At 42.9% G+C, this 16,847-nt stretch overlaps 1 protein-coding gene across 1 annotated transcript in view; it reads left to right on the top strand.

Annotated features, from left to right (window-relative positions):
- LOC311238326 (FRAS1-related extracellular matrix protein 2-like) overlaps nucleotides 1-16,847 on the top strand; it is a 156,519-nt gene that overhangs the window by 108,880 nt on the left and 30,792 nt on the right. The window contains exons 7-11 of the mRNA XM_084326355.1: nucleotides 3,384-3,533; nucleotides 4,515-4,724; nucleotides 5,003-5,200; nucleotides 5,502-5,666; nucleotides 6,794-6,976. Coding sequence (XP_084182481.1) covers nucleotides 3,384-3,533; nucleotides 4,515-4,724; nucleotides 5,003-5,200; nucleotides 5,502-5,666; nucleotides 6,794-6,976 — 906 coding nt within the window. The remainder of the gene's footprint in view (nucleotides 1-3,383; nucleotides 3,534-4,514; nucleotides 4,725-5,002; nucleotides 5,201-5,501; nucleotides 5,667-6,793; nucleotides 6,977-16,847) is intronic.

The following is a 16,847-nucleotide window of genomic DNA, read 5'->3' as shown; positions in this document are numbered from 1 at the left end:
ATCGGGCTTTTTGCTCCTCCGCTCCCAGTCTGTGGAATGCTCTCCCTGACTACCTGAGAGCACCACAGACTGTGGATGTTTTTAAGAAAGGCCTCAAAACCCACCTTTTTAGTAGAGCCTTCTGTTGACCTTTTATCAAATTTTTTTTGCTCCACACATTTTATGTTCTTTTACCAATTTATTTTATCAGTTTTATTATTCTATGTTTCTCTGCTATTTTATGTTTTAGTCTTGCCTATTTTTATATTCTTTCTTTCCTTTATTCTCGCTAGCTTTTAAGTCCCTTAACTGTAGCGCTCTGAGAGTTGCCCCGCAACTGTAAAGCGCATTACAAATGAAATCTATTATTATTATTATTATTACATGGCTGTAGAGTTGCAGCTGCTGGCCAGCTACAGTAGCATGCAAAACTGTAGCACTCGCCGTTCACCAGTCCGATCCCCCTCGGCATGCACAGACAGAATACCTGCTGCTTTCCCCGTCGTGAGCCGACAGGCCGCACGCACAAAAATGTCCACGTCTCTTTTATTTACAGTATACCGTGCGCCTTGCCCGTGCGCTGAGCAGGGAAATACTTGCCCTTTCATGCAGAGGTAATTGCTGTTTAATATAGAGTCAAGTGTCTGAGCATCCGGGAGAGGTTTTCAGTGGCCGGCCGGGCCTGTAGAACATGAGAAAGCGTGTAGAGCAGGATTACGCTCATGTGTTTATAGTCTTGTGTCAGTTGGCAGTAAATTTAGCACCCGGCGCTGTAAAGGTATGATTACGAGGCGTTTGAAAGTGGGGCGGGTCCCGGTCCGCGTATACCCTGGACGGCGGGGATGAGTGGAGCGGGCGCCCACCACACCGAACCCTGTCATTACCGCGCACACCACACCTGGATTCCACATCATTCTGATATGAACAGATGTGCTCAAATATTTAACACGAAGGGCCAGTTCCAGTTTTTTCGATCCGCAGTCTCGAGTTCATTCACTTCGTCGGAATCTGACTTTGATGTTGTCATTATTCAAACAGTGCTCACAGCCGGGCGAACCGGTGTCCTAATAGATTCACATTTCTATTGCGTATATATATGCAACTTCACACAGAGCGGGGGAAATTAAATGTGTCTTTTTTACGCCGCAGGCGAGGCAATAAAGAAGCTACCGGTTCCCTTATTAGGAAAGCTACTTAGCTCTTTGGGAATGCCATGTAAAGTTCAAGCACTATCAAGCTGTCAGTGGGAGCTGAACACTGTCCTTTAGGGATTGCTCTGTGTCTCTGTGCCTTTCTCTAGTTTATACTCCAGCAATACAGCCATGGTTTTTCTTTGTTTTATCCTATCTTATTAAGGCATATGTTCTAATTACGTGCCCTGCAGTGCTTACTCTACAGGGTTCGTAATTCCTCATCATTGGAAGTGATGCATATGAAGGTTACTGTTCCCCTTGCTGTTTAGCGAGAAAATTAGTATGAAACTAGCCAAATCTCTACTTGCATCAGCGTTCTAGGAGGTAACTCTAGACAGGCTAGGTGATGTTGAACTTGGCTTTGGCCAAGCTGGAAGAAACCCAAGAGTGTACCTTTCATTTAATGGGCCGTGGCTCTTTGAAGCCCACTGTTTGTCTGTTGTACAATCCTTATCTGATTACTGGGCAAGTGCAGCAGCGCCTGGGTTCCTGGCTACCAACCTCAGGCTAGTAGATCTGATTACGGCTCCTACGCATTGGAGACCCAGTGGAGGCAGCCAAAAGCAGCCCTGTTTGTCCCCTCTGCAGGGGCAAACGCTGGCAGCCGCAAACCTCTTGACACACTACTGTTTGTCTTTGGTTTGTTCTCGGTGCAGATTAAAGTGTAAAAAAACAATTGTCTTGTCTAGCTCTTAGTGTATTTCACCCACAGAGATAATATCTTACCTGGCGAACCTACCGCAGACCATGACTCTACCCCTAAGTGAAGCTAGCTTTTGTGGGTAATAGAAATAACTTCTGTTGCAGATTGCATCAAAGTGATTTTTTTTGGTGTGCAATATAATTCGAGACTTATTCGAGACTAAGGATTTGTTACTGTTGTGGTCGAAGGTAATTGATGCTTCTGCTATATTGAGTTGTCTAATCAGTAATCGTGGCTGGCGTTCGTGTCGTGTCTCAATTATATCTTCCTCGTTTCAGGCGCTCGCATTTCAAACTCTCCCGCCTGCGTAGATAGATAACAACATCGCTCGGGAGCACGTTGGTGTTAGATAGGTATGGATTTGTATTTTTCATTCACACTGCCTACTAGTCACGCGTCCTCGCCGTGCCCCTTTTTGTTTTGTTTGTCTCGCACTCCGTTAGATGAGAAACACAGAGAGCGAAAGGCCTGTCGGTGCAGTGTTCCATTGTCATGGAAACCACATTTCTGCCCATAGCCATTGCCATTCCCTTCATTAATTTATTCATTATTTGGTCCACAGTTTCTCTCCGAGGCGTAAGGTTTATGCCGCTCAGTAATGGCTTAGTCCTATTAGTCACAACAATAGACGCATTTGATCGGTTTTAAAAATGCAGAATGGGTACAGTTCACTGCCAAAGTTGCCTCTGCGGAGTTGTTCTTTCTCCTTTTGGGGCTGTTGTAAATGTATCTCCTTTTTTCTTTTTTGTCTTCTTCCTCTCTCGTGGATAACGGATGTGAATATGTCTAACCTCCGTCAGCACTCTGTACTTTTAAGCCTCGACCGCGCCATCCGAAGAGGACATGCACAGAGCTCTTTTCACAGGCGGGGGGGGGGGTGACATACTGTACACTGTACACGGCAGAGGGGAGATTGAAGGGAGAATAACAGTGGGGGGAGCCCGGCTGCAGTGGAATCTGGGCTCATAGGAGCGCTAATTGCAGTCAGGCAGGCCTGGACTGGCACACTGTTGCTCTAACATCCCCCAGACCTCCTGTCAGGCCCCCGAGCTGCACTATCAAACACAGGCTGCACGCCCCTCCCCCCAGAAATGAAGCTATGCCTTCAGGCTCCCTTTTTTTTTGTTTCTTTTTTAAAAGTCTTTTAATACATGTTATGGATGTAGGAATACCCCCCCCCCCCCCCCCCCCCCCCAATGCATCATTGCAGGAGGTTTTGAAAGCATTGTTTAAGTGCTCTACAATTAAAGTGTTGACTGCCTGCTGGTCTCTTGTCAATGGGAACGCTTGCTCATTTACCCTGGGTCCTCAGCGGTGGCGGTAATTGGAATACACCAGCCATTACGAATTCAACTCAGCAGTCACGTCAGGTGGCGCGCGCAGGCGCTGCTATCCCGTCGTGAAATGGATGTTTTCTACGGGACGATCATGTATTGTATAACACCCCCTCCTGTGGGCCTTTCCCCTCATCCTTTCTGTTTTGCTTTGTTCCCCCCCCCCCCCCCCAGCTCCCGTCTTCTACTTCGGGAACACGGACTATGGCGTGGATGAGAGCGACGGCTTCGTGGAGGTGCAGGTGTGGAGGACGGGCACCGACCTCTCCAAAGCGGGAACCGTCACCGTGCGCTCGAGAAAGACCGATCCCGTCTCCGCCGAGGGTAGGAGTCGTCCGGTCCCCCCCCACTGCCACCCGCTGTAGAGAGCTGTCCTCTGACAGCTTTGTCAGTTAGCGCTCAGGAAGAATGTAAACCACGCAAAACAATAGACTTAAGTCGTCACCCCTGTCACACCTTGTTTTGGAAGCTCAAGAGCCCAAGGAGATGTTAATGCTGGATTTGTAGGGAGGTTACATGACCTGGGGAATGTAAACAGTGTTTTCGTGAGGGTGGGGGGTGCTTTGGGGGTACTGCTATGTCGGGCCCCCACCATGTAGGTGCTGGGGATACAATGTTATGAGCTCAGAGGATAAAGGTGGCTTGAGTGAAGGCAGAGCCATAGGAATGCATACTGATTATCTCACTCTGCTCTGGGTTCTGGACATATACAGTATCTATATAGATATAGACAGTGTATATATATATATTATATATGTATATATATGCAGTCTATATGGTCCAACCTTTGCTACAGCTTCTCCTACAGACAGTATCTGTTTGTCAGCATCTACGGGCCCTCCGGTCCTGTCCGCAATATTACCATGTTGTTGTTGCACTGGCACCTAATCTTATGTGTCGTGGTGGAAATGCAAGCCCACCCTAACAACACGCACACAGTTGGGTCATAAGGACACGAGAAAAGCCTTGCGGCCAAAGAGCGAGCTATCAACGCCCTTACTTTTCAAAGCCTGGCAAATGAATAACCTGTTTGCGCTGGCGGAGATATCCGCTTTCCCCCACTGCTCCCTTAATCACGTTGGAAATTCCAACTGTTCCCAGCTATCTCCGAGTGAAATAGTGCAGGGGTGTTTGCTTTCATCCAGCCCACCGACTGACTTATATGAATTATGAATTATGAAGTAACGTGAGAACCGATGCATGGAATAGGATTTTGTATGTTAGTGAGTGTGTATTATATACCCTTGTACCCTGTGTAAAAGCGCTCAGCTCTTTGGTTTGACCCGCATTGCAATTGTGCTGCAGCTGGCGTGGATTATGTGGGGATCAGCCGGAACCTGGACTTCGCCCCGGGGGTCACCATGCAGACGTTTCGTGTGACCATCCTGGACGACCTGGGCCAGCCGGTGCTGGAGGGGCCGGAGAGGTTCGAGCTGGTCCTGCGCATGCCCATGAACGGAATCCTGGGCGAGCCGAGCAAGGCCACCATCCTCATCAACGACTCCGTCTCCGACCGTGAGCGCAGGTCTTATTATCAAGGGCTCTCTAACCTTTTTACCACCAGGACCATAATTGCCAAAACAATAATATTCTCCAGCCGGGGACCCCGGTCTAATGAAAACATATTTCTACACCTGTCATTCGGGGAAAAGCCCAAGAGTATCGCAGAGCCTGTGACACCATTCTGGGTTCAGACTCTCAGCTGCCTGAAAAACCAGGTTATGATTGAACAGAGCTGAGGCAAACAGTTGGCTATGGTCGGCTGGTGATTTATTGGTTTTATTCTGTTCTAGTGCCAAGGGTCCAGTTCCGGGATGCTGTGTACACGGGGAATGAGAACTCTGGGCAAATCTCAGCCTTTGTGTACCGTAGTGGAGATATTGGCTACAAGTCAACCGTCCGCTGCTACAGCAGGCAAGGCACGGCCCAGGTCATGATGGACTTCAACGAGAGGCCCAACACGGACGCCTCCATAATCACCTTCTTGCCAGGTAACGTAGTGAATCCTGAAAACACCAGGACACACATATGAAGTGATCGTGTCCATTTCTATTATAATGTATTGTATGATAACTCGAAACGTTTTATTTGAATCTTTTCAAGTTTGCTGTGTATATTCATGACCCCTACATTTTGGTAACCGACACAACCTTTCCTCTAGCACCTTTCCTCTAGCACCGCCATCAGGCCAAATTTTACCATCCAATACAATTTGGGAAAAACGTCATGGTAAACAGGAAGTGATGTGTTACTTGTGTTTATCTCACGACGTTCCCCTTCCCCTTCGCTCAGGTGAGGTTGAGAAGCCCTGCGCTCTGGTGCTGGTGGACGACACGGAGCACGAGGAGGACGAGGAGCTCCGTCTCGTTCTGGGGACCCCGAGGAGCGAATCACCTTTCGGAGCGTCCATCGGGCTGCAGAACGAGACGCTCATCAGGATCAAAGACGACGCGGACAGTAAGAGAATGCTTTGTTTTTCTGTATAATAATAATACACTTTATTTGTATAGCACTTTTCATACATAAATTGCAGTTCAATGGGCGCCCAAGTGGCGAACCATGTAACGCTCTGCGTCGCGAAGCGGCCGACCTGGGTTCGATTCCCGGACCCGCCGTCCTTTGCCGAATGTCTTCCCCCCGCTCTGTCGACTGCCCGGTAGTAAAAACAATAAAAATCTACCAAAAACATAATTAAAAAAAAAAAATTGCAGTTCAAAGTGCTTCACAGCAGTACAAAAATACAGGAATAAGATGAGCATAAAGTGCAGACATATAAAACATCATCAGTTACAGACATGTACAGCGAGCATAAAAAATATTTTTAAAAGGTAGTAGTATTACAAATAAAATATAATAGACAGAGTAAAAAAGTGCGATAAAATAGTTCAATAAAAATAATAAGATACTGTACAATACCGAGGCGGCTGGGTGGCGCAGCGGACATTGCGCTCGTCACCAACGCAAGAGACACCGGGTTCGAATCCGGCTGTCGGCGTTGCCTCAGGCTTGGGCCGGCCGTCATACTAACTCAATTGGCAGAGTTAGCGGGTGGAAGTCGATGGGTGGTAATCTGGACGTTGTGGACAGCGACTCCTACAGGTCGGTTGGTCCGGCCTGCACAGCAGATACAGGAAATGGCGGGGGTAGTGTGAGCGAAATTGGGATGGGAGAAAAATAGAAAAAAGAGGAGAAAAAGTGGATAAAAAAAAGATACTGTACAATACCATTTACAACAGAGCAGTGGATCGCTCATAACACTTTATAGAACAACAGAGCGGTGAACATTGTTACTCAGCTGATAGAGTTGTGCCCTTCCTGATGACTTGTCGTACAGAACTTGTAAGTCACTTTGGATAAAAGCGTCAGCTAAATGACTAAATGTAAATGTTAACTAAATTACAGTGCATGAGATGATACAAATTACAACAAGATCAAATTAGCATAGAACTGACAAATTAATTCGATAGGAAGTGTATAAAAGTAGGCAGAATAAGAATATGTATGAAATTCTTCTAATTTGTTCTGTTTCATACATCAGACCGGACATGAATTTACAACTTACACCTTGTTGTGTTTATTTCCAGCCGCCATCATCAGGTTCGGAGAGACTAAATTCAGCGTGAGCGAGCCCACGGAGGGAGGCCAGGTGTCTGTGGTGAGGATCCCTGTGTTGCGTCTCGGAGACACCTCCAAAGTGTCCGTCGTCAGGGTTCACACCAAGGATGGGTCTGCCACCTCCGGAGAAGACTACCATCCCATATCCGAAGGTAAACAGTGCTACAATACGGGCACATTCACTTCACTGTCAACAACAGAGGAGGCCCTGTCACAGAATGTCTGGAATGCCCCAGTGGAGTGGAGCTGGGGGCAGAGTGGTGTGAGAGAGACGTTGAAAGGGAGGGAGGAAGGCTGGAGTATTATATCCCCGCTATCAAGTTCAAGTTTCAAGTCTCTTTATTAGTTGTCATACAAAAATACAGAATACTTTTATATGAAATGCTTTATCCTGTTCTGCTCCTGAGAGTGTGCTAGATAAAAAATAAAATAGATAAGTAAAAAATAGAAGTCAAAAGTACGTAACAAGTGTAAACAAAAGTGTTAAAAACAAAAGTGTTCAATATACATATATACAATATACAATACAAAGTAGAAATTTTCTTTTAACTGAGTTACAATACAATATAAAGTACAAAGTACAATGCAGAAATGGGATGAGGTACAACTTAGGGTAAGGTGCAATGAGGTATGAGTTGTAGTGCAAATCTCTTTACCAATAATATAAATATAAAGTGTGTCAAAGTGTCTAAAGTGTCTAAAGTGGGTGCTACAGTGAGTTTGTTACATAGTGTTATTGTCATTGAGCATCCTGATGGCCTGGGGATAGAAGCTCATTATGCTCATTACTATTGATAGAAAACTCAACTTAAAAAAAATATATATATATTGCCAGGAAGATAATTTACAACGATGACCTGGTAGAAGTAAAAACCAAACAAACAAACAAAAACTGTAAGAAAAACAACAAAAAAATAAAAACCGGTACCCATAAATCCAAGACACACATCCAATGAGGTAGAGACAATGAAGTTAAAAACAGCCTAAATAACTACTAGCGAGTAGTGATATATAGAGAGAGGAGAAGGGGAATCAACGTGTATAACAGTCAGCTAGTTACAGTCATTTGCTGCAGCAAAACAAAGGGAATTCGGCCAAAGACAGTGCCTTGGGAATAGATGTAAGAGTAATGAGATCACTGGACCTCGGGTGGGCGTTGTTATGGGAAAGGTGCAGGAGGCTGGCGAGGTATTGAGGTGTCTTCCATAGATAGTCTTGTAGATAAGTAGAACAATAAGATGACCCAAAGTGGATTCAATTTAATGGACCAACATTTCAGCCACACAGGTCCTCTTCATGATGAAGTATCTCTGGCTGCGACCAGCAGCTCTATAGGTCACTCCGTCCGTTGGTCCACAAATATTTCCCCACCCAGGTGTCGCCCCCAGGAGGCTGACATTGGGCATAGAGGACTGTTGTAGAGTAGACTAAAAACACACTTCTTCAATCAATATCTGAAAGAAAAACACTGAACCTTCTTACTGTCTTTTTACTATTATGTACATGACTACTATGTCTATACTGACATCTAATATGTACTATGCTACTATCTCTATACTACTACACACTATGCTAATATGTAGGGCGACAGTGGGTCAGGAGGTAGATCGGTCGTCTGGTAGTCGGAAGGTTCCCAGTACGATTCCCGCTCCTCCCGGGCAGCGTGTCGATGTGTCCTATGAGCAAGACACTTAACCGCTAATTGCTCCCAATGAGCATCGCACATCGGTGTGTGAATGTGTGCGTGAATGTGAGGAACAAAGTTGTAAAGCACTTTGGATAAAAGCGCTATATAAATGCACCATTTACCATTTTACTACTATGCACTCAGAGTGTAGCACTAAGGTTCGACACTGTTTGATGAACAATACCACTTACCATTTGGTGCCAGAGGTGCGCCCTTCCTGCTTGTTGACTTGTACGCAATTTGTAAGTCGCTTTGGATAAAAGCGTCAAATAAATGCAAATGTCAATGTGTGTGTGTGGCCCTGTTCAGAGACCTGGCATTAACATGCATCTTGGGTGTCCGATCAGAAGTGGCCAGCTCCAAGTACGTTTGTTCACACCTGCTGTTAGACCGCGTTCTCCACATGCATCTCGAGTGACCACTTGTGATCTGATCTCGCTTCCCCGCTCAGTATGCAAATAAACACTTAGACCTACAGGCTACTAAAGACGCATGTGAATTAGATAATGTGATAGAGTGCATGCAGTGTTTCCTTTACAGATAAAACTACCATCACATATGAAATTAATAAGGAAGCGAGATGATCAAAAGTGGCATTTTTTACGCACCCAAAATTATGAGGGCAGGCTATACTCTCAGGTTATTATTCTCTATACAACCACACTGCAGAGGGTTAACCCTTTCACTACCACACTACAGAAGGTTAACCCTTTCACTACCACACTGCAGAGGGCTAACCCTTTCACTACCACACTGCAGTGGGTTAACCCTTTCACTACCACACATACTTTACTACCACACTGCAGAGGGCTAACCCTTTCACTACCACACTACTATCAGATGCTGGAAAAACAAACGCAAACGGCATCAAAAATAGATAGAATCCACACAATGTCAAACTTGCTCCCGCTGTATTTATTGTGATCAATGATTCAATCAAAGGATCTTCATCGGGATAGCATTCGGGATAACATTCTACTACTTCTTCTACTTCTACTTAAGTAGGGGTACACTCAAATATATGGGGCGGGTCTAACGACCGATTGGTCGAGAAAATGACAGGCCAGGCACAATCACTTGACCCCATAAAGAACAGTCAGAAGGTAAGAATATTAATATCAAACTCTACAGAGTGCACTTACTTAGAAAGATCGATAAATACTGTATACATACAAAATACATACCAACCTAAGAGCAAAAAAAAAAGACTGGTGAAAATAATAAAGATAAAGAAACCGCAATAATAATCATAATAGAAAAAATGGAAAAGGTACACATAAATCACAACTAGTGAAGTCTCAGTAATAACTCTAAAAGAGAGGGAGGGGGCTTTAAGTGAGAAATCTACAGGGATATAATCCCAAAGGAAGAAGGAAGTCTTCTGTAATATTAGAAAAAGCACACATATAGATCACAAGTGGCAAAGCCACAGTAGACTTGTAAAGGAAAGGGAGGTTAAGAGAGAGACCTCCAGGGATATAATCTCTGCGCAAGGAAATTAAGTCCTCTCTTACCCCTGGATACGGTCTATCATTCTGCTCTTAGATTCATTACTGGCACGCATCATTGCAACCTGTATGATGAGGTGGGTTGGTCTTTTCTACAAAGGTGGCAAAATAGACCTTGGTATCTGTTCATCGTTAAGGCCATTGATGGAAAATTGCCACCATATATCACAATGATGCTAGATTGGAATCATGGACCTTATCTGACCTGCTCAAATGATTGGCTCTACACTTAAGGTCCCACGAGTTCAGTCTGAACTTGGTACGTCTGCCTTTTGTTTTGATGCACCAGCTTCCTGGAATGATCTTCAACTCACACTGAAAATCAATACCCCACCAAAGAAAACCAATTGTGGTGCACTTTACTCTAGACTAGAACCCATTGTGATGATGTGTGTATGATTATGTCTGGTTTTTTATTGTTCTTTGTGATGTCTATTGCTGTGTTGCTCTCGGACTGCAAAATAATTGCCCCCTGGGATCACAATAAAAATTAACTGAACTGAATTGAACCGCAGCACAGAAGGTTAATCCTTTCACTACCAAATGTACAGATACTTAACCCTTTCACTGCCAAATGTACATAGACTTAACGCTTTCACTACCAAATGCACAGATACTTAACCGTTTCACTACCACACCCTTTTCCCCATTTCATTTTTCATTTCAAACCTTTCCTGAGACAGGTATCAGTAGATAGGCACAACAAATAAGTATAAATAATAAAAATCAGAAGGTTAAGGTCCGGGGTCCAGCTATACAAAGGAACCTAGTCTTGTTACAGTAAAGGAGACCTATTGTCAAATTGCCTTTTCCTGTGTTTTGCATTGTTTTTATAGAATGCCAATGATACTGAGAACATTTTAAATATGCCTTTTCTGCAGTTCAGCTGTGACAAGAACCCTCCCTCTTGAAATGAGCCGTTTATAATTGCAGCCACAATTGCTGTAGTTCAGGGGTGGCCAACCCGCGGCTCGCGAGCCGCGTGCGGCTCTTTGCCCGTCAATGTGCAGCTCTTCCATCCATACATTTTTTTTTTGTCACTCATTCCATAAGGACGTAGAATAAACATTTAAAAAAAATTTAATTGTCCATTTGCATGTTCTTGGTATCTGAATCTAGGGACATATGGATCAGTGTCAGAAATAGTGTGTCTGTTACTAGGCTTGAGTAAATTGTAATGAACCAAAGGAGAATATCAATTCTATTTAAAAAAAAAAAATTCTTTGACTGTGAATAACACCATGCTAAAATTTACCAGACCTGAAAAATCTAAGCAAATGAATAAAGGGAAGATGATTAAACAGAAGGTTTTGTAGATACAGTACTGAATTCTGCCATCTTTTTTATAATGTAAATTTCTCCACCATTTTTCATCGTATTGCAACACCGTGTTTTGCAAGACGTTCACAGAAAGGTAGAGAAACTAACTGTGTTCTGTTTTATGGCAATAACGTTCAGGTTTGTGGGAGATAATCCCAAAAAATAAGAGAAATAAAAAAGTAAATCCAGAAGTCAGATGATTGACAGGGGCTGGTGTGAGCTGGGCAGTGATGCCAGTAACTAGTTACTAAGTAACTAGTTACTCTAATCTGATTACTTTTTCAGTAAATAGTAATCTAACTTACTTACTTTTTACAAGCCAGTAATCTGATTACAGTTACTTTTCCAAGTGGCTGTGTGTTACTATTTAGTTACTATCTCATAATGCTGATGATAAGAGAGCCAGGGGTACAGTCAGCTAGACTGGAGATGTTCAATGTACAATTGTGTTTGTTTGTACAGTGTCTCCTCCCCCCCCCCCTCAATGTACAGTGTTACTTGTTTATACAGTGTGCCCCCCGCCCCCCCCCCCCCCCCCCCCCCAACCACCTCCAATGTAAATTACCCAGTATGGTTGTCAATATCCCAATGTACCCAACCCCCCCACCCAACCTCCTCCAATGTACAGTTTCTACGTCAAATGTATATACTCCCTTTTCTTGACTCCTTCTGTATCACAAAAAGTACTGTATTTGCAAATCTGGTATGTCATAAATGTATAGATGTAGCAGTACTGACTATCTGTATGTCATGTATGTCATATATGTCTATATGAATTGAAAATGGGGGACCCTGATGGAAACAAGACAAACGTCTTTCTCAGGTCTGCATCCCCTTAACAATTGTATGTATTGAGCCGTACTGTATTGTACCCATTCTGCAATCTGTTAAATAAAGTTTTCATTCATTCATTCATTTCATGTGCGCTCGTGCACGCACGCACACAGCCACACACACATGTTTACGTTTATAGCTGATTTTAGAATGGCTTCAGCATGAAGTTAAATAAACGATCCAGTTTGTTTTATAGTGTAATTTGGCTACTTGAGAGAGAGTGAGAGAGTGAGAGTGAGAGAGAGAGATTCATGTTACGCGCGACTTGCGGAGTACGCACTGAGTCCGTTGTCTCAGAATGGATTTGGTAGAGAGAGAGAGAGAGAGAGAGAGAGAGAGAGAGAGAGAGAGAGAGAGAGAGAGAGAGAGAGAGAGAGAGAGAGAGAAAAAACTGTTGTCATTCTTATGTTGTGGCAACAGCAGGGGGGACGACGACAACTTCGTAACCTAGTTACTTTCAAAGTAAATAAGTTACTTTGATAATCAAGTAATCAGTAAAGTAACTAGATTACTTTTTAAAGGAGTAATCAGTAATCAGATTATTTTTACAAGTAATCTGTGGCATCACTGGAGCTGGGTAGGGTAGTTTTTCGAAATTCGAAAGCCTTGAGTCTCTTCCTTCAAAAGACTACACTCACTTTTGGCTGCGCCACTTCCTCCTGTCAATATGCGCCGGTTTCCGACTCAATGCCCTGAGATTTCTATAATCTTATATTTCACTAATAACAGTTAAAATAATTGGTAAACAAACGTAATGCTGAAAATATACACTTTTACAGTATATCTCGGGCTTAAGAGGTTAACCCTGTGAGGCCCAAATTAAAAAGACATTAGCAACTTCAGAGGCCAGAGGGTGGGACATATAAACACATTTACTATCAAATAGCATTGTGAGGCTGAACAACAGGACCAATTGACTATACATGTGCTTCATTTCTTTTAAATAAACATTCTTTTTTTAAATGGCTAAAAGTGATTTTGTAATTTTGCAACCGTGGGTCTCACAGGGTACTTTTAACCCTGTGAGGCCCAAATAAAAAAGACATTAGCAACTTCAGAGGCCAGAGGGTGAGACCTATAAACACATGAAGGGTGCCGTGACTGTAAAAACGGGTTTAGAAACGCTGGTATATGGTGTGGCTCTTTGTGGTACCACAGTAATTTTTGTGGCTCTTAGTCTCTGACTGGTTGGCCACCCCTGCTGTAGTTAATAACATGTGTGTACAGTATGTGCATGTACAAGAAGCCTGCTTGCACGTAAATCTACTATTTCCGACCTAAAGTTGAACCTAAAATATGTTTCTGACAAAAAAATGTATGAGAATATTGCTATGCTGTTGTTGGACCTTGTCGAGTCATATTTGATCTGCAACGTCTAGTCTGAAAGTTTGATCTGAATTTCATTTGACGGTACAGGCTTGCGAACCTGTGAACTGTAGTATTTCTACGATAAAACAAGCCACACTCATTACAGGCATAGTAACAGCTTGTTGAGAACAGGACTGAAGCAGAGAGGTGTAGAGGCTACTAGAAAGCTTAATCTGAGTGTTTTTTTCAGCAACAAACTTCAAAGACATGTTTAGGGGACCTCAAATACCTATATTAACTTGTTGAAAAGCACTAAAATATGTCCCCTTTAACCTTTCATTAACTGTTATAATGCATTGCGTTAGTATATTCATAACCACCTAAGGAATCTATAATAGTTGGAAATATCTTAGAGTCGTACATTTTCTACAGATGAGCTGACATGGAATAACAACTTTCATGCATTTTTTCCTACAACCTTTTTCTTTCTGAAAGGGTTTCCTAAGTGGCTTTCATAAACCGAATAGTACATAACTTGGTTTGTCCTGACTTATCGGGCCTGCCAATTGTGGCTGAGATAATGAATATTATAATGAATTTTTGCTGGAGCTCCCTGCTGTATTTTCTTCACTGAAAATATAATAGAGTTCGAGCAGATATATTAAAGGGGCACTTCACCGAAAAACAATGCAGATTTATTTTTGCACATAATCTAACAGATATACCAAGGCTCTAAACTGTTATGCACACAGTAGTTTAGTTTGACCGTTATTGGGAGTTAATGAGTTTGAATATCTCCTCCCGTGACGTCATCAGAGGACACCGAATCCTTGTGTTGTGTCAATTTCATCTACATCATTGCATTGAGCTGTAATTAACTCAACACAACGCAAGGATTCCGTGTCCCCAAAGCAGGCAGTGCATTTAGAATGTTGAACGATCAACAAACCGCATCAACAGCAGTTATCCGACATCTCGTCGCAGTTGCGTAGTGTTCTGTGTCACGGACTGCCCCTCCTGCCCACTTTTCCCTCGCGCACTTTCGTCCGACTCCCTTGTGTGTCTCCCATTTCTCCCAGGCCTTGGACTTTTCCCCCGCTCCCCAGCGTCTCTCTTGTAGTTTGTGTCTCGCCAGCTGCCCCCTCGTTTGCAAGGTGTTTAGTTTGTCATTTCCTCCGTGTATATTTACGTTTACTCTCCCCTTTTCAGCGCGTCAGATCATTAGTCCGCGTTAGAGTCGGTTAGTGTTAATTCCCGTCTTTACTAGTCGGTACAATTGGTAGTAATTATGTTTCCTGTCTTGTTTAGTTAGAGACGCCAGTGCGCTCTCATTTGCCTCCTGATATCCCGCCTGTCCATGACCATCATGAAATACACCCAGTTTGGGTTTGAACTCTTCAGCTGCCTCTTGCGCCTGCCGTCCTGCAACACGGGTCCTCCTGCTACAGCTCACAGCTACAGCTCACAGCTCCGTGCACAGCGTACAGATTCTCTTTTTGCACAGGAAGTCGAAGGCTCTGAGGCTCTTAGCCTCCCTTTCCTTTAATGTTGCCGTGAATTATTCTGACTGAGACCTGTTTTTACAATCACAGTCTCCCGTCCCTTTAATGTTGCAGTGAATTATCCTGACAAAAAAACTGTTTTTTTACTATCACAGACAGACCAAATAGAGATGCAAGAGGAGAATTTTGAAAAGGCAATTTCCCCACATGGCACAAAGCGTTGCATTTGTGAATGCACTACACAAAAAGCCTATACAAAAAACAACAACATTGTTAACCTCTAGACGGGACATTTTTGCATATATTCCCATAGAGTTGTGGGAAGGTTTGATAAGTTACATCAGGCTTGCTCAACTGTGTTCTACGAGAGGAGGGCCATTATAGCCTTTCCATTGGTGCACGGCTGGCTGTGGAACAAGTTGGATTATTTAGCTGCTTATGCCGGCCAGAATGAGAAGACGGATCACTAATGAAGGGTTCATTACTGTTTATGGATCTTTTGATTTATACTTCATGTCCAGCTCTATGTAGAGAACAGTCTGACAAATGCCGCTCTACCAGAAAACGTAGAGGGTGACTTCACAAACAACACAATTGGATTGCATTTTTCTTTCCTAGGTGATGAGAATAGCCACAGGCCTCTCAGTCTCATACAGAGATTGTTGCACAGACATCCACAAGATGTCTTATAAATGGTAAATGGCTGCATTTATATAACAGCTTTTGTTCCTCACCCATTCACTCACACATTCACACACCGACGGCAGAGGCAACCGTGCAAGGTGCCAACCTGCTCATCGAGAGCAGTTAGGGGTTAAGTGTCTTGCTCAAGGACACTTCAACACGCTGCCCGGGAGGAATCGATCGTTTATTAAATTATTTCTTCAAAATCCCCCCCCCCCCCCCCCCCTAAGTGTGTTTCCTAAGTGGCCTGTATCTCACTCACTTTCATAAACCAAATAGTACATCACTTGGTTTTGCCTGTCTTGGCTGAGATAATGATGACTAATAGTTTAAATATGAATTATTTTTGGAACTGGAGATGAACTGTTCCATCATATCTCCCTGCTGTATTTTCTTCACTGAAAATACAATAGAGTTTGAGCAAATACATTATAGAATAGAATAGAATAGAATAGAATAGAATAGAATAGAATAGAATAGAATAGAATAGAAATACTTTATTCATCCGAGGGAAATTTGGCTTTTAAAGGAAATGACCGTCAAACTTAAAGGGGTACTTCACTGTTTTGCACACGTTAGTTTAGTTTGACAGTTATCGCGAGTCAATGAATTTGAATATCTCCTCCCGTGATGTCATCAGAGGACACTGAATCATCTTATAGCTCAATGAAATGATGCAGATAAAGATTTTGCAATCCCTAATTGCAATCCTTATCTCTAGTTGTCCATCTACATCATTCCAATTGAGCTGTAATTAACACAACACAAGGTTTCAGTGTCCTCTGATGATGGCAAAGTGCTCCTTTAACACATTGGACGCCAAAAACGAGTTAACTAGTATGGTTCGCACACTGGTAACTAGTAACAACTAATGGGTTCAGATTAATGTAGTGGAGTAAAAAAGTAGGCTACCCTATTTAATTTGAAATGTAGTGGAGTAAAAGTACAAAGTATACCTAAAATGAATTATACTCAAGTCACTTTCCACCACTGACCATAGGTAACCACTCTCCAGACATTCCATAACAGGCCTCTACTGCTGCAAGGATAGTAATTATTATTAATATAATAATAATAATAATAATAATAATAATAATAATAATAATAATAATAATAATAATAATAATAATAATAATAATAATAATAATAATAATAATAATAATAATAATAATAATAATAA

Source organism: Notolepis coatsorum (assembly GCF_963971535.1).
Source record: "Notolepis coatsorum genome assembly, chromosome: 1".
Lineage (NCBI taxonomy): Eukaryota > Metazoa > Chordata > Actinopteri > Aulopiformes > Paralepididae > Notolepis > Notolepis coatsorum.
Note: the sequence above shows the minus strand (reverse complement) of the source record. Positions and strands in the feature narration are given on the sequence as shown.